General features: G+C 37.3%; 1 protein-coding gene across 4 annotated transcripts in view; it reads right to left on the bottom strand.

Annotated features, from left to right (window-relative positions):
* TNPO1 (transportin 1) overlaps positions 1-22,815 on the bottom strand; it is a 102,924-nt gene that overhangs the window by 23,884 nt on the left and 56,225 nt on the right. For all 4 annotated transcript variants that reach the window (XR_001888884.1, XM_017890593.1, XM_017890594.1 and 1 more), the window contains exons 7-15: positions 18,822-18,903; positions 15,771-15,893; positions 14,837-14,955; positions 9,512-9,572; positions 8,788-8,956; positions 4,615-4,767; positions 3,462-3,687; positions 1,736-1,907; positions 97-183 (exon numbers count right to left, since the gene is read on the bottom strand). Coding sequence is in view for 3 of the 4 variants with exons in the window: in XM_017890593.1 (XP_017746082.1) it covers positions 97-183; positions 1,736-1,907; positions 3,462-3,687; positions 4,615-4,767; positions 8,788-8,956; positions 9,512-9,572; positions 14,837-14,955; positions 15,771-15,893; positions 18,822-18,903 (1,192 nt within the window). In the remaining variant the exon portion in view is untranslated. The remainder of the gene's footprint in view (positions 1-96; positions 184-1,735; positions 1,908-3,461; positions 3,688-4,614; positions 4,768-8,787; positions 8,957-9,511; positions 9,573-14,836; positions 14,956-15,770; positions 15,894-18,821; positions 18,904-22,815) is intronic.

Raw genomic sequence — 22,815 nt, 5'->3', positions numbered from 1 at the left:
ATATAAATTTATTAACACTTTTCTTATCACATATACCCATTTTGGATTTGAACATGTGTTCCTGGCAACACATTAAATATTACTAGCCCTGCATACCTCAAGTAAAGGGAAGAGATCTTTATCTTCATCCTTTAACATGTTCCATTTCTGGATCAGTGGAGGCATTAGCATCTGAATATATTCCTATTTACAATGATGAAAAACATATAAAGTTCCACTATCACATGTAAACAAGACCACTGAGTCTTTGAAAATTAAAATCCATTTTAAGCAATTGTGTAAAACCATTACAAAAGGCATTTTAAGAGTCATTCCTCACTTCTGCACAGTCCCTTTTAAAGTTTTCCTTTCTTTTGCCTACCTTTATACTTACATGACCATGTTCTAGTTTTAGATCTAGAACTAGTGATCTACTGATCTTTTATCCTTGCTGAAAAAGAAGTCTATTAACAAATACACAGCTAATCAAAATCTATTACTTAAAAAAAATCACAATCAAGGAAGATCTAAGTTTTCTTTTAAGTTACAGAACATTTTAGTTCTGCGGCTGGGCATGGTGGCTCACACCTATAATTCCAGCACTTTGGGAGGCCGAGGCAGGCAGATCACTTGAACCCAGGAGTTTGGGCCAGCCTGGCCAACATGGCAAAACCCTATCTCTACAAAAAATTGGCCATGAATGGTGGTACCCGCCTGTGGTCTCAGCTACATGGGAGGCTGAAATGGGAGGATTACTTGAGCCCAGGAGGTGGAGGTTGCAATAAGTACCACTGCACTCTAGCCTAGGTGACAGAGTGAGACCTTGTCACACACACAAACACACACACACAAAAGAAAGAAAAATAAATTCTTTTTAGTCCTGAAACTGTAACGTGTAATACGGCTGTTACTATACAGTACATTTTTAAAATCAACGGGTAAACTTATATAGATGCATTTGTAGAAAAACAGATTTAAAATCATTCAAGTGTCAAACTAAAGAATGATCCGTAAAACGAATAAACAGTTATCATGTAAACAGGGGCACAGATTCTAAAGACATTCAGAAAACCGCCACAAAACCAAACCAAACAACCAACAGCAAAGCAAACCTACAAACTGCCCTGTACCAAATTTTAAGTATAACCTAAAAATAAAACAATTTCTTAAGACTTTTGATATAGCAATCATATAGAAGTCTATTCAGCAGGGTATGTGGAGCTATATTAAAATTCTACTATCACTTAAACCCTCATTAGACAAATCCATCCTCCTCTTAACACTACTGGAAACAAGGCACTTTTGCATTATTATTTAGCATTTTTAAACCTATTACCCCAATTTCTAATTGTTTTATACAGTATACTCCCCATACCTGCTGAGAAAACAAAGATGTCTAGATATGGTACTCTAAAGCTACAGTGTTTATGAAGCAGGAGATTCAAAACCACTAGGAATTATGTAAAAGCAGATATCTAGATTCTAAAAACTTTTTTATCCCTTTGCTTTAGTCATTCTAAGAAGTACCAGAGCATTCATGTGAAATGCTGTTGTAGTTTCCACACCAAGTATATACTTAAAGAATACCATATGAAAGGGGATATACTTGCTGCCTTTGTAAGATCTATACTCCTAAAGTAGCAAATGCTAACTATTCACATCTCCCAAAACATCTTAATTTCCAAATAAACGCTAACCTATTGATTGTAACTATGCTACACATTATTTTCCATAATAGTTCTTAACAGATACTTACTGGTTTGTTTAAATGATGTCCTACTGAATCTGCTAATGTTCCTATGGCATCATAAAGAATGAGCAGGTTCTTATGCTGGTATTTACTAAATGCAAAAACCAGAGTATCAAGTATATAAGCAAGGTAAGGAACAAGTTCTGTACAAGCCTCCTCTTCTAGGGTAGCAAAGGCACTGTTAAAAAAAAAAAAAAAAAAAAAAAGAACACTTATTGACTGCAAGACATATCTAACTCTTAATTTCTAAAATGTTTATGTTCTGTTTTACCCAATCAGAAATTTCCTAAAATGGTCTAAACCATCTGTTAATGAAAGCCCTGGTCATCAGCACTGTGAATTATTTACCCATTTCTTCCATAGCACTTGCCATAAATGATAATTATGTTGTTGCTTTGTATTTCCTACTAGCCTGTATGCCTCAAGATGGCAGGGACTGTAAACTCAGCATTTAGTATATGCTTAACAATTAATAGCTTAAAAAAACCCAAAAACCAGGTACTGAATGAATAAACTATAGGATCTCAAACATAATCTATATCCTCCCTCCCTTAAAATTATTTAGTGCTATATTAATCACTATAGCCCCCCTGTTCAATTTTCTTTCATCTCACTAAGAGTATCTTCCAGATATGACTGCTTCAGATGGATTAAGGTCAAACTCAAATTTACTTTCCCTGCCAGGTGCAGTGGCTCATGCCTGCAATCCCAGCACTTTGGGAGGCCAAGATGGGTGGATCACTTGAGGTCAGGAGTTTGAGACCAGCCTGGCCAATATGGCAAAACCCCATCTCTACTAACAATACAAAAATCAGCTGGGCATGGTATCGCACACCTGTTGTCCCAGCTACTCAGGAGGCAGAGGCAGGAGAATCGCTTGAACCCGGGAGGCGGAGATTGCAGTAAGCCAAGATCGTCCCACTGCACTCTAGCCTGGGCGACAGAGCGAGACTCCATCTAAAAAAAATAAAATGAAATTTTACTTTCCTTTGTTCAACAGTTTTTCTTCCTACTATATCAAGGTCAACGGTAAAAGCAAATCTACTAGAAAAAGTAAGAACTATAAACATAAGCAGAAGGCCCTTTTAAAATATAAAGGTTTGTTCCAGGAAACTGGAATATTTGCAGTAATAATAGCAACTGCTGCTTTGATATGAAGAGATAGCCTCCAAAGCAACCAACAGAATGGCTACTGGAGCAGAACTACTAAGCACTCAAGACCTGTAACTGGTACGTAACAGACCACAGGTCCCTGTGGGACTTTCTAAGTTACGGTGGTTGACCTGTACTCTAAAGATGTCAATCTGCTCAAACTTTGTTATTCCTTCAAGAGTAGGAGTCCTGTCATCACTACTTCAGATGTTTGAGAGAATTAGGGTGTAAGATAATTCTGTTATAATAACCACTGGGTGGGAAAAATGGGCCAAGGAAGAAACAGCTAAGATTGATGTTGTCACATTTAGATCTACAAAATCATCAGGTAAAACCTGTATGACAAAATTCTCCTGGCCAAACAAAAAGTATAAAATATGCTAATATGCAAACCCAAAAGCTACAGATCCTGCAAAAAACTTCACCAAGAAGAAAAAAGAAAACTAAGCTTTCCGACGTTAACTGGGAAATTTTCAATTACGAAACACTTCATTAAAGGTTTAACACCAAGACTCCATCAGAAGGTTGAAAATTAGTTTTTCACTCCCACAAAGAATACTGTGTTATGAATCTGTCCCACCTGCAGGCAGCTTCTTGTACTCTCTTGTTGCTATCCAGGATGCGCTTTAGCAATTCTGTCATTAATGGCTTCAGGTACGTGTCTGGTGGCTGGCTGACTACCCAGTGTGCATAGCGGCTAAGAGTCCAGCATGTTATGGAACGCACAAGAGCCTTTTTATCAGAGAGGCACTGAATAAGGTGAGGAATAAGCTCAGGCAAGTATGGAATCATGCCCTGCATGCAACCTAGAAAAAAAATAAATCTTTCAAAATGCTAAAATTTGGTTAACATTATTTTGGTTGATCATGAAAATAAAACATGTATCTATGAAAAAATCCAGAATATTTCTACTGCTATAAATATACTACAATAACCTATACCAAATTTTTAAAACCCTGAAGTTAGAGCTACTTGCTCCCAAGCATCTTATAATAGGGTTAGGACCTCATTTTATCTCTGCTACACAAATTATAGTTTTCAGAAATGCCTATAACGTGTTTCAATTTCTTCTAATAGATGTTTACTGCCAGGACAGAATCAATAATAACCCTTCATAGAGAATGATGACAGTCTTGCCTTATTGTGTTTCCTATATTTACCTAAGGAATCAAGGATTTTTTCTTTTTTTTTTAAAGCAATGGGGATGCTTCAGACATCAGAGCCTTTCATTCTGTTCCCTTAATTTTTTTTTGTTATTTTTTATTGAGACGGGGTTCTTGCTCTGTTGCCCAGGCTGGAGTACAATGGCACCATCTCAGCTCACTGCAACTGCCACTTCCCAGGTTCAAGCAATTCTCCTGCCTCAGCCTCCCAAGTAGCTGGGACTATAGGCGCGTGCCACCACACCCAGCTAATTTTTGTATTTTTAGTAGCGACGTGGTTTCACCATGTTGGCCAGGCTGGTCTCGAACCCACCTCAGGTGATCCACCCACCTAGGCCTCCCAAAGTGCTGGAATTACAGGTGTGAGACAACATGCCTGGCCTCTGTTACTTTTATTATAACAAATACATTTTGCAAAATATCTGGCTGGGGTTAGAAGCCAGCATATGGCTGTTTAATACCAGTTATCTGCTTCAAAACAGAAATTCCTTAAAGTAGCCTAGCCTTATTAGTACCTAATAGTAGTAGTAAGAAGCCAACTTACATAATTCAAGCTGGACTTAGACTTACCTTCAGCAATTGCTCCTAAAACCAAGATGCCTGATTCTTTAACAACCCATTCATGATGAAAAAGTAATTCTTTCAAAAGGGGCAAAATATGTGGCAGCAGCTCATCACGATACACATTTGCAAGAACATCCAGGGCAGCAGCAGAACATTTTCCTAAGGAAATATTTAATTCAAAAACATTACATTAACCTCTTACTTATATATTAAAATATTTACTGTATATGTAACTCTATTCATATCTCTAATATAGAGTTTCAAAGTAAGAATTCAATTGAATAGGAGGTAGTCTGTCACATGAAAACATTCTGTGTTTTTCTTTTTTGAGACAGAGTCTTGCTCTGCTGCCCATGCTGGAGTGCAGTGACACATTTTTGGCTCACTGCAAGATCCGCCTCCCAGGTTCGAATGATTCTCCCATCTTAGTCTCCTGAGTAGATGGGATTACAGGTGTACGCCACAACGCCCAGCTGATTTTTGTATTTTTAGTAGAGATGAGGTCTCACCATGTTGGCCAGGATGGTCTCTAACTCCTGACCTCGTGATCCGCCCACCTTGGCCTCCCAAAGTGCTGGGATTACAGGTGTGAGCCACCATGCCCAGTCGAAAACATTTTCTATTAAGATGAATATTTTTTTATGACAAGAACTTACTTGGCAAATTAATTGTGAAGACATTGTATTCTGTACATAACTGTCATACTAGAATTCTGCCTATACAGAAAAACTAAAACAAATACTGTGCCGCTCAAGTCAATGCTTCTAATATAACCACTCAATATGATACAATCATATTACAATCATGATTACAATCAACGTTACAATCATGCAAAAAACATACATTATTAATTCTGCTTAACATTTCCAGCAGGAGATCATCTAGAATTAAATACACAATTACTTAGCTAGAATTTAGACACAAAAATTGGAACAAAAGTCACTGGCACATGAAACATAACACATGCTAGAAAATACTCTTTACAGACAAAGAATTAACTATGGGACTATAAATCAACCCAGACTTTATTATCATAATAATTTAGACAAGAGCAACAAAATCGAAAAATATCATTTAACTGTGATGGGTAGGAACATGTTCCTGAAAGTTCACGTGTTGGAAATCTAATCCCTAAAGCAACAAAGATGGGAGATGGGACCTAATAAGAGATGATTAGGTCTTAAGGGTTCTGCCCTCATAAATGGTTTAATGTTATTATTACAGGAGTGGGTTAGCTATCAAAAGAGCTGGCTTATTGTAAGTGTGAATTGAGCTCTCTCTTATGTGTGTCTTTCTGTCATCAGATGTTGCAAGAAAGTTCTCACCAGATGCAGCCCCTCCACTCTGAACTTCAGGTATCCTGTTATAGTAGCACAGAATGGACTAAGAAAATATCAAAAAATTCAAAAATCAAAGTATCAAAAAAAAAAATCAAAACTAGGCATAGCAAATGATGAATCACAAACTACTAGACAATAATAAAATCCTTAAAAAAAAAAAAAAAAAACACCATTACATTGGCCAGAAATTAACATCTTACCTATCAGTAAGGATCTTAGTTATAACGCATGGTAGATCCATACAACTAAACAGTACACTGACATGTAACAAAAGGAAATCTAAATCTGTATGTACTGATGAAGAATGAGGCTTATGATATACAGAAAGAAAGCAGCAGAGTACATATAATCTGATTTCACTTTTAGAAATTTGGCTTCTCCTCTAGTTATCTGTGTAATGATCTTGAGCCATCCTGCTCCCCCAGTCTGCAAGTAGGGATACACTGGGAGATAATCTGTAATAGTAGTGAACACCATGGGTTGTCTTAACAAGTGAGACTCGGGTCCCAATACTAGATATGCTTTCAGTACTAGCTATGCTAACCTTGGGTAAATTTCTCTTTCTGCAGTTTTCTTACCTATTTCAAGGTTGTTGGAAATCTTAAATATAAATATGACTTTATTCTTACTTATGATTAAATAAGACTTTCATATGCATGTAAAGTCCTTGGCCTAGTGCCTGGCACATTAGGCACTCTACATAGAATGTTAGCTATAGGAAGCTGAAGAGGCAATAGAGGACTCAGCATTATCTAAAAAAAGAATGACACAGCCCAGACTAATAATGTCTGTCCTTAACTGTTTTATTCACAGTTACTAGAAAGCCCAACACTTTGAACTAGAGTAGGGGCTCTAAACTGGGGGCGATTTTGCTCCCCCAGGGGATATCTAGCAATGCCTGGAGGCATTGCTGGTTGTCACAACTGTGTTTGTGCTGCTGGCATCTTTGGGTACAGGCCAGGGATGCTGCTTAACATCCCACAATGTGCAGGACAGCACCCACAACAAAGAATTACGTGCATGATGTGGCATTTGCATGTAGGAAAAAAAAACAAAAAACTTATGTGGCTCAAAATGCCAATAGTGCCAAGGCTGAGAAACCCTGAACTAGAGCAGTAGAGGTTTAAAAACCAGCAAGCAAGCAAGCAAAATCAGAACACAGGTGTTTAGGTTCATCCCCAATTAGGAAGTGTGGGCCAGACTGCTAGCTCCACAGGTGATTTGATTTGCAGCTAAGGTTGGAAATTAACATATTTTAAAAAGCATATTTCATAAGTTTTTTTTTATTTTTTTGAGACGGAGTTTCACTCTTGTTGCCCAGGCTGGAGTGCAATGGCACGATCTCGGCTCACCGCAACCTCTGCCTCCCAGTTTCAAGCAATTCTCCTGCCTCAGCCTCCGCAGTAGCTGGGATTATAGGCATGTGCCACCACGCCCGGCTAATTTTGTATTTTTAGTAGAGATGGGGTTTCTCCATGTTGGTCAGGCTGGTCTCGAACTCCCCACTTCAGGTGATCCACCCACCTCGGCCTCCCAAAGTGTTGGGATTACAGGCGTGAGCCACCGTGCCCGGCTTCGTAAGTTTTGAACATAACAAAACAACTTATATTATTTTAGAATTACCTATGATAGCCAATTCTCATGCAAATTACCACACAAAAAACACTCATGTTAGAAAAACCAAAAAAGCTTGTGGTAATGTTCTTACAGTATTAACACAAACAGCCTTTTGAGAAATGGTAGTTTAAGAATATAATAATGATAAAATAAGAGCAGGCCCACCAGGAAAATGCAAACCAAAACCACAAAATACCACCTCACATCCACTGGAATGACTATAATAATAAAGAGATAATAATAAGGCAAGTGAGCATGTGAAGAAACTGGAACCCTTCAGACAATGGTGCTAGGAAAGCAGAATGGTGCAGTCACTTTGGAAAACATCAATTTCTCAAAAGGTTATTTCGCAAAAGGTTAAATATATGGTTACCATATGACCCCAGCAATCCTTCTCCAGAGTGTTTACCCAAGAGAACTGAATACATGTTGGGCCAGACACAGTTGCTCACACCTGTAATCCTAACACTTTGGGAGGGCAAGGCGGGTGGATCGCTTGAATCCAACAGTTCAAGACCAGCCTGGGCAACATGGCAAAACCGTCTCTACAAAACAAAAACAAACAAAAAAAAAAAACCCAAAAAATCAGCCAAGTGTACTGCACACCTGTAGTCCCAGCTACTTGCGGAGCTGAGGTGGGAGGATCACCAGAGCCCGGGGAGATCAAGGCTGCAGTGGGCCATGACTGTGCCATTGCATAATCACACCAGCCTGGGTGACAGAGACCCTGTCTCAAAAAAAAAAAAAGTCTACACACAAAAATTGTACATGAGTATTTATAGCATCACAACTCAAAAGCCACAAAAAGAGAAACACAAATATCCACCAACCAATGAATGGATAACTAATATGTGGCATATTACTACAATGAAATATTATTTCATAATACAAGTGAATGCTACAACATGAACTGTGAAAACTTTATGCTAAGTCAAAGAAGATGGTCACTCCATTTATACAGAATGTCTAGAAGAGGCAAACCCAGAGACAGAATATTGACTAGTAGTTGCCCAGAGCCAGTAAACAATAGGGAGTTACTACTGAAGGGTATGGGTGATGAAAACATTCTACAACTGACTGTGGTAATGGTTGAACAGTTCTCTGAATATACTAAAAACCAACGAATTGTATACTTTAATGGGTAGTAAACTGGACAGATGAATTATACCCCAATAAAGTTGTTACCACAGCAGGCAACTGTGCTTTTCCCTTTCTGACTTACTTAGATTCCAGTCAGAAATTGTATCATCATCATCAATTTCATCATCATCATCATCTTCCTCTTCAATTCCATCTTCATCATGCTGCTGAGCCACCGTCCTTGATCGGTGAAAACGTGGCCGTATATCCTGTTCACTATCAGGAATCGTTTCATCTTCTTCAACATCACCCTGTTGTTTTTTTTAAGATAAATTTTTGGTGGCATTCATTATAGGCTAATAACATGTACATGAGTAAGAGAAACAGAATATCCAGAGATGGGGTCATGCACAGGATTCTGAAGTATACTTCCAGAGTGATTAAGAACCACGCCCATGTACAGAACATATTCCTTACGGAGGGGCGAACAGACTGACATAACACACCTGTTAGGTTATATGGCCCTTTTGGCCAACTACATGGCCTCCATTGGCTGATATAATCTAAGTGTACCTGAATCAAATTCAGAGCAGCATATATAAGAATATTTTTAAAATAACTCCAAGTAATTAAGGGGAAATTAATAATAACCCTACCAATGTCACCATCTAGTACCAAATTAAGCAAGAATTTATCATTACTCAAACTTATGCTTCTAACTTTAAACTTCTATAACCTATTATAGACAATAGGAAGTCTATTTACTGGAGATCTATTCTCAATGAATGTTTTATTGGCCAAATTCAAAGATGTACTAAATCAATATAAAAATCATGTTCCCTATTAATCAAAAAAACCTTCCTTACCTTAAGTAGGATAATATCTATATCTGAGTACTTCATGCCATTCACTAACACAGGAATCAACCTATAAAGAAAGAAATTCATGAAACAAAGTCCTAAAGATCTCAACAGAATAATTAGTAAGTCTTAACCGTATGTGTACTAATAAAACCAATGAGATAATTAATGGTAATATTGTCTTTGAACTTATTCAGTGACCAGTATCTGCTCTCATTAACTGAAGAAATGCTAATAGAGAAAAGGAAGCAGCCGGGCGCGGTGGTTCAAGCCTGTAATCCCAGCACTTTGGGAGGCTGAGACGGGCGGATCACGAGGTCAGGAGATCGAGACCATCCTGGCTAACACAGTGAAACCCCATCTCTACTAAAAAAAAATACAAAAAACTAGCCGGGCGAGGTGGCGGGCGCCTGTAGTCCCAGCTACTCGGGAGGCTGAGGCAGGAGAATGGCGTTAAAAAAAAAAAAAAAAAAAAAAAGAGAGAGAAAAGGAAGCAGTGAAATACAAAATCCCCTGGATAGGTTTAAGAAATGTGGGCCAGTCAAACTTTCATGCTCAAAGTCCTTCTAAATTCAAAAATAGAAAGATTAGTAGTAAACATTATAGTTAGCATAATTTAACTAGGTAAGACTTACAATACATAGAACTATATTTTGTAAGCTACAGGCATTTTGCAGGAGAAACAGGTGTATCTGGATCACTAACAGTTAATCACTGATGATCTTTGTCAACAATTTCAGAGAAATGGTGAGGACAGACATCAGAATGTAAGATAATGAAGAGTTAACAAGATGGGGGTTAAAGAAGTGAAGACAGTAAGTCCCACTCAAAAACAGTTTGACTGTTTTTTTGAAGACAGAAAAAACTGCAGCAAGTTATAAAGTTATGGAAAATGAGGCAACAGGGAGAAGCTAGGAGTGAATATTTATCTGGTACGGTGAGGTCTCTGGGGATACAAAAAATTTATACTATACAGACCTTAAGTTTGGTTAGGAGAGGACAACTCGTACGAAAATATTATCTGTAAGTTTTGGGGCAAGATAATGGGTCACCTGCTTTCTTTATAAGCATTAAGAGCTCAAAGTGCATTAACAGAACATCAAAAGAGTGACAAATGTTTCAAACAGTTGCTCTTGGTGACTAAAAGATAAAAGCTGATCTGGAACACGAATTAGCAGATTGTGAAGGGTCCACTTGTGGTTGATGACCACAGATTTCTACAGCCAACAATCCCCCTGGGGGAGTGTAATTTTCCCCAAAGGCATTCGACAACCTGGTTAAAGAAAAGAGTTCAGAGTTCAATTAGTCTAGAGTAGGGTAGACAGAAGTTTCGGGTTAGTAGGGTTTATTCATGGCTCTGATGTTTGTCACATAAAGAGAATAAAAATAATCAGATTAGGTTAGGCAAGTGGATCACAAGGTCAGGAGTTCGAGACCAGCCTGGTCAACATAGTGAAACCAGGTCTCTACTAAAAATACAAAAATTAGCCAGACATGGTGGCACGTGCCTGTAGTGCCAGCTACTCGAGAGGCTGAGGCAGGAGAATCGCTTGAACCTGGGTGGTGGAGGTGGTAGTGAGCTGAGATCGCGCCACTGCACTCCAGCCTGGGCAACACAGCGAGACTCCATCTCAAAATAATAATAATAAAAAAGAATCAGATTAGAACACAAAGAGGTCAAGGGCCTTGGAATGGGGTGGCAGATGGGCCTAGCAAGGTTTGCAAGAAATAAAGGACTGGCTGGTAAGGCTGGGCAAATAAGAAAAAATGAGGCCAGAAAATAAGACCCGGAAATTAACTGTGACCATGTGGCAATCTGGCATGTGCCTGGCAATCATGCTAGGCAAATTATTATTTTTGAACAGGTCTAATTGTGAAGATTTCTCCTGAAGCCCCATGTAGCCATTAAAACAATAGTTTTTTTTGTTTTTTGTTTTTTTTTTTGAGATGGAGTCTTGCTCGTCACCCAAGCTGGTGCATAATGGCACGATCTTGGCTCACTGCAACCTCTGCTTCCCGGGTTCAGGCTATTCTCCTGCCTCAGCCTCCCAAGGAGCTGAGACTACAAGCATGCACCACCAAGCCTGGCTAATTTTTTATATTTTTAGTAGAGATGGGGTTTCACCATGTTGGCCAAGCTAGTCTTGAACTCCTGACCTCAGGTGATCCACCTGCCTTGGATTCCCAAAGTGCTGGGATTACAGGCGTGAGCCACTGCACCTAGTCAAAAAATGAGTTTTTTAATGCAACATCACATAAAGGTAGTAATATAGACAATAAACGTTTACTGACTACTTAAATATGGCCTGAGCACTGGGTTGTTTTACATGGAAAAGCCACACAACAGTCGTATAAGACATTAATGTACAAGAATAAAGGTGGGAAAAAGCCAAAACAATTTTGTAAAAACAAGAGAAATCAAGAGCTGCTATACCAGATTACAAAATACATTAATGTTCAATAATATAGTACTAGTTACAAAAAATAGAACAGACTATATAGCCCAGAATGATAATAGAACTTAATATCCTCCCTGTTACATTGGTGCATTTTTTTTTTCTGAGACAGGGTTTCACTCTGTTGTCCAGGCTGGAGTGCAGTGGTGCCATCTTGGCTCATGGCTCACTGCAGCTTCTGCCTCCTGGGTTCAAGTGACTCTCCTGCCTCAGCCACCCAAGTAGCTGGGATTACAGGCATATGCTGCCATGCCCAGCTAATTTTTGTGTTTTTGGTAGAGACAGGGTTTCACCATGTTGCCCAGGCTGGTCTTGAACTCCTGAGCTCAAGCCATCCGCCTGCCTCTTGCTCCCAAAGTGCTGGGGTTACAGGCATTGAGTTACTGTGCCCAGCCTACAATGGCGCTTTCTAAATGAGTTTTTATTTATGAGCGATCTTGTAACACATAACAATTTTAATTCCTATGCAAACGCTTTTTGCTCGTATTATACTAAGCAAGTGTGGTTAACAACTAGGAAAAACAAGTTATTTCATTGTGCATCAGATTGATGATGATATTCTGCTATCCATTAACTAAAACAATAAAAACAGCTGCGTTTTATGTATAAAAATGGCTCCCACCGGGTGCAGTGACCCATGGCTGTAATCCCGATGCTTTGGGAGGCCAAGAAGTATGGATTGCTTGAGGCCAGAGGATCAAGACCAGCTTGGGCAATACAGTGAGACCTCCTCTCACAGTAGTAGGGAAGACATAAGTCAAACTCAGTCATGACCGGCTTTGAGTTGTTTAATGTTGGTACTAATTAGTACAGCAAAATGGGTGGTGCTGATCTTTTAATTTCCTGCTTGTTTTAGGAATATCTGGATTATATTAGTACAGTAATAGAGTTAAGAGTACCTAGTTGTAATTCCGTATTTTCAACATCATCTCTAAAGTTATAGCCTAGGTTTTCATTAATAAAATCTCTGGAGTGAAGCACCTGCTGCTGAAATTTGGGGGCAAATAACTGGAGCCTGGTGGGAATAGGAGTTCTAAAAAAGTATGTCTGGAAGACTGTGGCCCAAGGCCTTTTCTGCTGGCTAAAAGCAGGGCCTCCAGAACCAAAGGAAACACACAGCTCTTCTTAAAATTGAAGATGTTTATGCATGAGGTGAAACAGAATTCTCTTTGGGCAAGAGATGTGCTTATGTATATAAAACAAAGAAAAATACAGAGATTCCTGGTGGCAAACCAAACAAAGCCAGAGTAATCTGGGCCCACGGCAACAGTGCCATGGTTCATGCCAAATTTCAGAGCAATCTTCCTGTTGAGGCCTTTGGACACAAAATCTGAGTGATGCCATACCCCTCAAGGATTTAAACTAATGAAAAGTCAATAAATAAAAGTGGATTTCCACTCTTGAAAAAAAGAAAATCTCTGCAGTTTTTATAAAAATTATTATCTATGACTTTCAGAATTGTATGACCCCATAGAAACCCAAACGTATCATTAAAGTGGTATTACAAAGTAAAGAGGAAAGGAAAAATAATTAATAGATTTCCTAAAGAGAAAAAAATCCAGTCAGTGTATTTGGAGGGTAAGGTTAAGCAAGATATGACGTGCCTTGCTTAAAATTTAATTTAATTAAAATTAAACATTACATCTTGCTTAACCTCACAACAATAAAGTGACTTTATTGTTGCTTTCTTGATGGAAAGAAAAAACTCAGTTGACCATAGGACAATAAGAACATTCAAGTACCATAAACATCTGAAAAGAAAAAAAAGAAACAAAACCCTTTACTATTAAGACATATTAAAATAATTTTTTTTTCTTATCCAGATGACTAAGATTTGAGAAATTAAAATTCATGGCTGCCAAAGTTGTGATAGACACACAGTGGCGCATGCAGTTCTATAAATTTCCTAGAGAACTATTTGGAATATTGTGAAAAATCATTAAAATGCTCATATACTTTGACTCTGGGGGAAAAAAATCACTCCTAGTAATCACAACAAAAGGAAAACCTTTTACTGACAAAGAAGGATATTCACTCCAGGATTATTTATGAGGGGAAAAAAAAGCCAAAACAACCTAAATATTCAATGGCAGAGAACAGTCTTTCTCTCTATATACTATACACAAATACAATAATCAATTATGTAAATATGGTTATGTATACCATGATGGAATAGCATACCTCCACTGAGGTTTTAAAGACTAATGACATGGAGGAAAGCACACAGCATATAACAACTAAAGAGAACAAACCATTAAATAGCATATTTAAAATTTTAAGCAGTAACTACAGGCGAGATGTCATGTTAATGCATTATATATTATTAAATCCAATTCCTTCTCAAACACCCTGAATACATGCTATTTAGTATATGGTACTTTCACAGAAAAGAACATTAAAAGATGACAGCAAAAATACTGCCAGTGATTACTCAGAGTGGTGAAAATGCAGAAAATATAAAATTTTCAGCAATTTAGTTTTCTCCCATGAGCTTATATTACTTTACTTGAGAAAAATGGGTTTAACATTAAGTTAACTAAATTTTGTTGCATCACAACTAGTGGGAAATTATTTCTTGGAAGAAAAGCCTCATAAGAGTCTGTGGTTAAATAACAAGAATTAAAACAAAAACAAAACAAAACAAAAAAACAAAAAAAAACCCCAGAATACTGTGCTGTAAATTATCCAAAATCAATTATAATTTAAAATAGGCAATTGCTTTTTGAAAAATCTCTTTACTAACAATAAAATTAAGTCTGGCTTCTTTAGAATCTCACTCCCTGATGGCAAAAGAATGAATTTTATAAAAATACGAAAACGAAGAATCACTTAGAAATTAAAGAACAAGGCAGCATTTATAAGAAGGAACACTTACTTAGGAAGATGCCTTACGAGTACATCTTTGCATATTGGCTGTTCAGCTAAAGTTAGCCAAAATTCACAGGCTTCTAAAGCCACGTTTTCGTCTTGATCTTGAGTCCTCTGTAGCATGTACTGGAAACACAAGATCCTTACTATTAGTCAGTTTAAATCACACAATTAATATCAATTCAGTCCCATTATCAAGCAAGCTTTTGACCTTATGGTTTTCAACCTAGGCATTTGAATTTTTTAAAAGTTTCCTAGGTGACTATAAAATACGGTTAAATTAAAGAAATACTGATTTAAAATGTTACCCAATGAAAAGTGTTCAGTGAATGTATTACGTTTCTGTGTAGTTTTTTTATGATACCACTGAGATTTTTGAAATGTGAATGCTAATCAAATATTAAGCCTTCTTAGAACATAAAATAAAATTAAGAACTCCATTATATATTTCTTAAAATGAAGACTCTATAAAAGAACTGTAACATTATAAATTAGGCTCCCCAGCTGTGACCAAGCAACTGATAAAATATTTCTTCACTTTAGTTAACACTAAACTTTCAATCAGTCCTGCCTGACTTTTCAAAGAAAAAATAGGCCTACCTTATGCAGCCACGTTTCCTAAAGTTTTACAACAGGAGTTGCTGCATACCATGAATGCTAGCTTTTTAACAGATCTTAGACTACATCCTTTAAAAAAGATCCTCCCTTCTCTCTACCATATGGAACTTTGGAAGTGAAAAGGAGACTCGAGATAACATACTACTTAAAACACTTCCAAAGTTATACAGTATATACAACTATACCCAGAAATACAAAACTCCCCACAAAGATAACTCATAATTTTAAGACAATCATAACCTCCCCATCGGTATGCTGCATTTTCTATCAGTATTTCTCTTAGGGGAAAGATGAGGAAAGAGCCTTTAAATTGCCAGTGTTACCTCAACTATGTTATGCATGTGAGGAAGCAGGCGATCCATTCGAACTTCGAGCAACATCACAAGCGCTCGGCACACATTTTTCCGTACCTCTGGTTCTTCATCACCAGCTAATGCAAAAAGATTCTGTTGCACAAGAAATAATTTTTTCTAGTTTTAGAAAGGCTTATACACAAATAAGTAATCTGCAAGCTGGTGACATTTAAAGAAACCCTACGAAGATAACGTACCAAAAAGTGACTGAATGGCCTACAATATTAGATTATAAGAATTAAATGTGAAATAACTGACAAAGATGATGATTTTGATAAAAGATGAACAGCTATTCTTTTCTGATAGAGTACAATCAGTTGTATTTCGGGCAAGTTTTTAGTTTTTAAGAAACTGTGTCATTAGGACATAGGACCATTTTTTTGCTCATCCAGAAGCAGAGACAAAAGACTATTCTCTACCAACTCTGATTTTTAAGGTGAGAGGTGGTAATAGATTCAAGTTCTATAAAAAGGTGATATAGATGCAATAATCGACAAATATTAATATATACTGATTTTCTAACTTAACCCTAAACTGATGTTGTTCAATAAAATTAGTAATAAATATTATGCTGTTCCCTACAAGTATGTCTGCAAGGTAAAAAAACAATGTCTGAATGGACAATAGGCTACTTTGTTTAATCTTCAAAACTCTTAACATGTTATTATTCAATTTTACAAATAAGGAAACACATTAATAGAAGTTAAGTAGCTTGATAACCAGCAGAAGATCTGAATCTGGCTTTCACGGAATCAGAGTTCACACTCATTTCCTTATACCAAACAAGCTTCCACTAGAAGAAAAAGACATCTCTCAGAGTGGGGATGTGAAAGAAAAACACAATGAAGCCTTCCTCATGTCACACATACAGTCTTACTTTATTTACACATACGTGTACTAAAAGCAGTAAAACAAGCATTTAAAAAATACGTAAAATCCAATGTGTCCCACTGTCTTTTTTCAGGAAATCACAGAAATCTCTACAAAATGAACCTGAAGTCTCATTACAAGAAATTCAGAGGAGAAATTCAATGATCAAATGGGACACTATGTGAACTACTATCGCAGCATTTTAAAAATGTTGATTTACCCAAGTCCTGCTTCCACATTTGACCCTCTCAAAACTAGCGAGTTCCTGTTTTAATCATGTGTTTTACCTAGAGAAGAGCACTGTTTTCCCAGCAGGCATTGCCATTAACAGTGCGTCCTCCATTAAATTTTATTAAAAGATTTCATTAATTTACTCTAGAGAACAGCAACTGGGTTGGCGGTGGAGATATCCAATGCCATCATCTTGCATTTGTCACTTTTGTTACTACTGTCAATGAATACCCAGCTTTGCCAAGGTTACACATTATAGCCATGTACTGGTAACCAACAAACTTTTCATCAATACATTAGACTTAGCAGACTTGATACCATGGAAACAATGGCAAGTGAAGAAAATTAGTTTACTTATTCACTTGGCAAATTGCTATTGAGGGCCTACTATATGTTAGAGGCACTTCCTCCAGAGGTTTACTGTTTTTGTAGGGTGGAGAATTGGCTAAATTCTGTAGGACTATCAAGTAGTAAACAAATATTAACATATTATTTAATAGTAAAGCGAAATATTTTAAAATGTTAGAAAACGTTTCTGCCTCACTTGCTGAGTACAGTCCTACGAAATTTTTATTTTCAGAGAGAATTCAATTTCATTTATTTTAGATTATATTTCCTTATAAGATGCTTGTATGCCTATCACTGTCCCCTTTATTAAACTGTGAAAGAGTAATACAAAAGGAAACACTATGATAATTACAACAGAAATACCACTATTAATACTTTAATAGCTAACATGAAGTACTAGCTTACTCTGTGGCAGGCACTGTTCCAATTTACTTTTATCAACTAGGTGTATAACAATCCAACAAGGTAGGTCAATTATTGACTCATTTTACAGATGATATAAAGAAAACATCAGTTAAATAAAGTATCTAAGGTTACAAAACTACTAAACTGAGAAGCTGGGATTTGAACACCAATAGTCTACTCCAGACCTCTAGTATTACCCACTACATTATACCACCTCTAGACTAGACTAGATTAGACTGAAAGAAAACACCTTGTAGGCATAAAGTTTAAGTATCCCTAGTATCAAGCATGGCATCTGTTCCACAGTAGGTAGTAAGTCAGTAGAACTATTTAAGACACATTTTGGTTTTAACTTGTAAGTGGTTAAAGGATCTTTATGGCTACTACTCTTAGTCTATTGGTAAAAGATGCTCAGAAAGAAGCTGGTCAACTTAAGTGACAAAAAAAAGTAATGTGATCTCCTCCCTCTGCCGACTCTTCCTTATAATATCCCAACAGTAATATCAGCAGTCTGACTTCTAAGGGACTTTTAAAATTCCATTTCATGAAAATAAAAGTGAAAGTGCTTAAGGAACCTTAACAATCCTTTTAATTGTTATCAAGTAGCAGAGATTTTGAAAAGAAATTGTGGTGCTCATGGTTCCTGGCCAGAAAATTATGCTCGTTTCTTTCCGCTTTTATTGGAAAGTTCAAAATGCCTTTAAGAGTCTATTTTTCCTGATGCCTCTAATTTTACAATGGAAAATATTGTCCTTGTAGTCTGTGCCTTCAGATTCTACCAATCAACTTAATCTAACCTCACCAATTTTCACATTTCAAAACTGCATGAGCTGAGGGACTTGGTTTCCATATGCAATGTGAACAGTATATTGAAGGAAAAAATTTTAAAGTAGTCAAGGTACTAAACACCCCTGCCACCAAAATCAGTGTTTGTATAATGATACAAGTAGAAAAATTAGTAAAAGAAGTGCTTTCTCAGCTTACAAAAGTTACAATCTATCCCATATCCAGTTTTAATACTATCAGAAATCATTTAATTAAATATTGACTTTAGAATTATAAGTGATTATTTTGTTTTAAAGCAAAACTACATGCAGTTAGTATCACCTAATCTTCTTAAAAAAAAAAGTTGGGGGCTTGGGGGAGAGAGACAAGAACAAGTCTTACCTCAATAAAAGAATCAATGTGCAACATTAGAGCTTGAGTCCTACTGATGATAAACTGATTGACACATGCAACAGCGTGAGACCTAGAAACAAAGTTTAAAATTTAACATATGCTCATTGTAACTTTGTTCTATCTACAGAAAATTGGCAAAAACATTCCTCCATAAAAGTATTACGGTATATGTCTATCAATATACCCACTAAAAATAATAAGTCAAACTTCTGTATCAACAAAGAAAGAATCTGAATGATATATTAAGTGCAAAATGCAAGTTGCAGGGCACCATGTATTTCTAAGCAACTGAAAAATGTTAGAAAGGACATGTGCAAATTTTTAATAGGGCATATCCCTAAAGAGTGGAGGTTGAGTGAGGGGCATAGTTGTTTTTTAGATACCTACAGATTTAAAAATGATAGGTAAACATTCGTTTTGAAAGTAAAAATAGAGAATAGTCCATGTGTTCTGGCATATGCAATTCAATTGCTCAGCAGTTCTTATTGGCACCACCTTTAAACATTTACTCTTAATTCAATCATTTATCACTGCTTTCATTTCTCTCATCCAAGCCATGATCTCTGATCTCTTACCAGAGTTAGTGAAATAGGCTGTGACTGGTTTCCCAACTTCCACTGTCCCAAACCCCACTACAGCCTGTTTGACACACACAGACCACACTACACTCTCATTCAGATTGCTGCAATAAAACTTAATCTACTTTTTCTACAAAAGGTCAAACAGTAAATATTTTAAACTTCATGTGCCACATGAACACCTTTGTCATTTTTTTCCCTCTTAATTACAACCTCTTAAATTAAAAAATCATCCTTACCTTGCAGGTCATGGGCTAAATTTGGCTCCATGGGACACAGTTTGCTGACCACTTGCCTAGATATTCCTTTATACTGTGGCTCCTCCCTTACTCCCTAACTTCAATTCCCATCATGCTGCTACAGCCCAAAGTTTCTTTCTTCTGTCACTCTAAAAAGCTGATTCCTAATTCCAGAGCCTTCTCACTTGCTGTTCTGTCTTAAACATTCTTCACCATCTTTCATAGACTCACTTCCTTACTTTGTTCAGTCTTTGTACAAATGTTTCCTTTACAGAGAACCATTTATATAAAGTATCTCTGAATCACTGTCTATCCCTGATCTCATTATTTTTCCATCGTACTTACCACTGTCTGAAATTATATTACTTATTCATTATCTCTCCTGTCTTCTCTTCTGAAATATAACCTCAGGAGAACCTTTGTCTCAACCACTGTGCCAAAAACACAGTTGGTTTTTGGTTCTGCAGTTACAGCAAAGCACATAAACATTTACTAAGGTAACATTAAGTGAAAAAAGCATACTATGGGGAGCTCAACCACTTAAATGTGCAGCACAGGGTAAGCTGCTTACGCTTTAAAGTCTGTTTTTTTTTCATTCTATAAAATTACCACTGGCTGGGCGCAGTGGCTCACGCCTGTAATCCTAGCAATATGGGAGGCCAAGGCAGGTGGATCACTTGAGGTCAGGAGTTCGAGACCAGCCTGGCAAACATGGTGAAGCCCTGCCTCTACTAAAAATACAAACATTAGCCGGGCCTGGTGGTGCATGCCTATAATCCCAGCTACTTGGGAGGCTGAGGTAGGAGGCAGGAGAATCTCTCGAACGTGGGTGGCGGAGGTTGCAGTGAGCCAAGATCGGGCCACTGCACTCTAGCCTGGGCGATGGAGTGAGACTCAGTCTCAAAAAACAAACAAACAAAAAAAACTCTGTCTCAAAAACAACCACCACCACCACCACCACCACCTACAATTCATCCATTTGTTGGGGGGATTAAACTAAATGAGCTAATATATATGTTAAGTACTTGGCATAATGAACAAATGGAAAAAAAAATACAATAAAGTCTTTTACAGGGCCTTTAAATTAAGGCCCTTTTAATTTGCATTTTTTTTTGTGTGCATGTGAGGCTAAATTTAAAAGGCAGAAATTTATCCTATCCCCAGCCTCCAGAGGCACCTACTACTAGCTTCCCCAAATAATTTTCAGAAACTTGGGAACAGTTAGGATTTACATTTTAAATTAAAAGTAACAGTTTGACATGCTTTCTTTAGAAGTTTAATATAGTTTCTGTACATCAGCAATGAAGAAAAAAACTAGAAAATGTAACTTAAATGCTACCATTTACTATAGTATCAGAAGACCAAGTGCCTGGGAATACATTTAATATAATACGCTCAAGGCCTCTAAAAAGAAAAGTATAAAACTTTATTAAAAAGAAGCAATTGCCGGGCATAGTGGCTCAGGCCTGTAATCCCAGCACTCTGCGAGGCCAAGGTAGGCGGATCACCTGAGGTCAGGAGTTCGAGACCAGGCTGGCCAACATGATGAAAACCCATTTCTACTAAAAATAAAAAAAATTAGCTGGGAGTGATGGCATGTGCCTGTAATCCCAGCTACTTGGGAGACTGAGGCAGGAGAATCGCTCGAACCCGAGAGGTGGAGGTTGCAGTGAGCAGGGATCATGCCATTGCACCCCAGTCTGGGAGACAAGAGCAAAAACTCCGTCTCAAAAAAAAAAAAAAAGCAGCAGCAATTAGTATTGTGAAAATGACTATTTCTCCTAAATTGATCTATAGATTTAATGTTATTCCAATGTAAATTCCAACAAGATTTTTCATAAAACTTGACAATTCTAGAATGTGTAAGGAAGAGAAAAGGCATTCCTACTGTCTACTGTAAGCTCTAAATATCATTTCCCAATAAAAGGAATCAGATGTAGGCCAGAAATACATATGACAAACTTGGAATGCTATGGATATCTGTGTATATAAAACTTCCTTGTATTGATTTCTGGTGATCAAAGGCAATAACAAAGGCAGAATAATTACTCACGTCACGTATTCATAATCAATACCAACTTGTTAATTAGATCTGATACCATATAAATGGCATTTGTTTGTGAAGAATGAATTTTTTTTCCAATGTGATCTCTTCCTTATAGATTATAAGAAAATATTTCCCCTAGAAGCAACTGAGACTTTTAGTAAGCTCCGAGTAATTCTGCTAAATCATGTATATTTTCAATTCTAATTTCTCATCCCAAAAGTCTACATATTTCAGGTCAAATTCTGATTTTAGCCTTTCTTCAACACATATTTTATAAGGTAAAACTCTTTAAAGAAGTTGTTTTTATTTATTTATTTTTGAGATTGAGTCTCACTCTGTCATCCAGGAGGGAGTGCAGTGGCGCAATGTCAGCTCACTGCAACCTCTGCTTCCTGGGTTCAAGTGATTCTCCTGCCTCAGCCTCCCAAGTAACTGGGATACAGGTGTATGCCACCATGCCAGGCTAACTTTTGTATTTTTAATAGAGGTCGGATTTTGCTATGTTGGCCAGGCTGGTCTCAAACTCTTAACCTCAGGTGATCCACTGGCCTCGGCCTCCCAAAGTGCTGGGATTACAGGTGTGAGCCACTATGCCCTGCCGTTTATGATTATTTTAAAAGTTCTGCCAAATTTATATGTTGTAAAACTGTAGGCCTTATTTTCATTCCATTTTGGGACAGAATGTAAATTTAACTTGTAAATAGGAGTAACGTCAAACAAAATTTTTTTCAAGTTGAGATAACCCAGAACACAATAAAAATATGGAAAAATTGTATAGTTTGAGCTGTTTGTACAACTCTTTCCTTGCTGTGTAGAAATTCACTGCAATATGTCATAAACTTTTTTTATTTTGAGATGGAGTTCTGCTCTTGTTGCCCATGCTGGAGTTGCAATGGCGCGATCTCGGCTCACTGCAACCTCCGCCTCCCGGGTTCAAGTGATTCTCCTGCCTCAGCCTCCTGAGTAGCTACAATTACAGGCGCTCGCCACCATGTCCAGCTAATTTTTTGTATTTTTAGTAGAAACAGGGTTTCACCATGTTGGCCAGGCTAGTCTTAACCTCCTGACCTCAGGTGATCCACCGCACCCAGCCTAAACTTTAAGTAACTACAATTTGT

The sequence above is a fragment of the Rhinopithecus bieti genome, unplaced genomic scaffold (assembly GCF_001698545.2).
Source record: "Rhinopithecus bieti isolate Rb0 unplaced genomic scaffold, ASM169854v2 scaffold_18354, whole genome shotgun sequence".
NCBI classification, from domain to species: Eukaryota; Metazoa; Chordata; class Mammalia; order Primates; family Cercopithecidae; genus Rhinopithecus; species Rhinopithecus bieti.
Note: the sequence above shows the minus strand (reverse complement) of the source record. Positions and strands in the feature narration are given on the sequence as shown.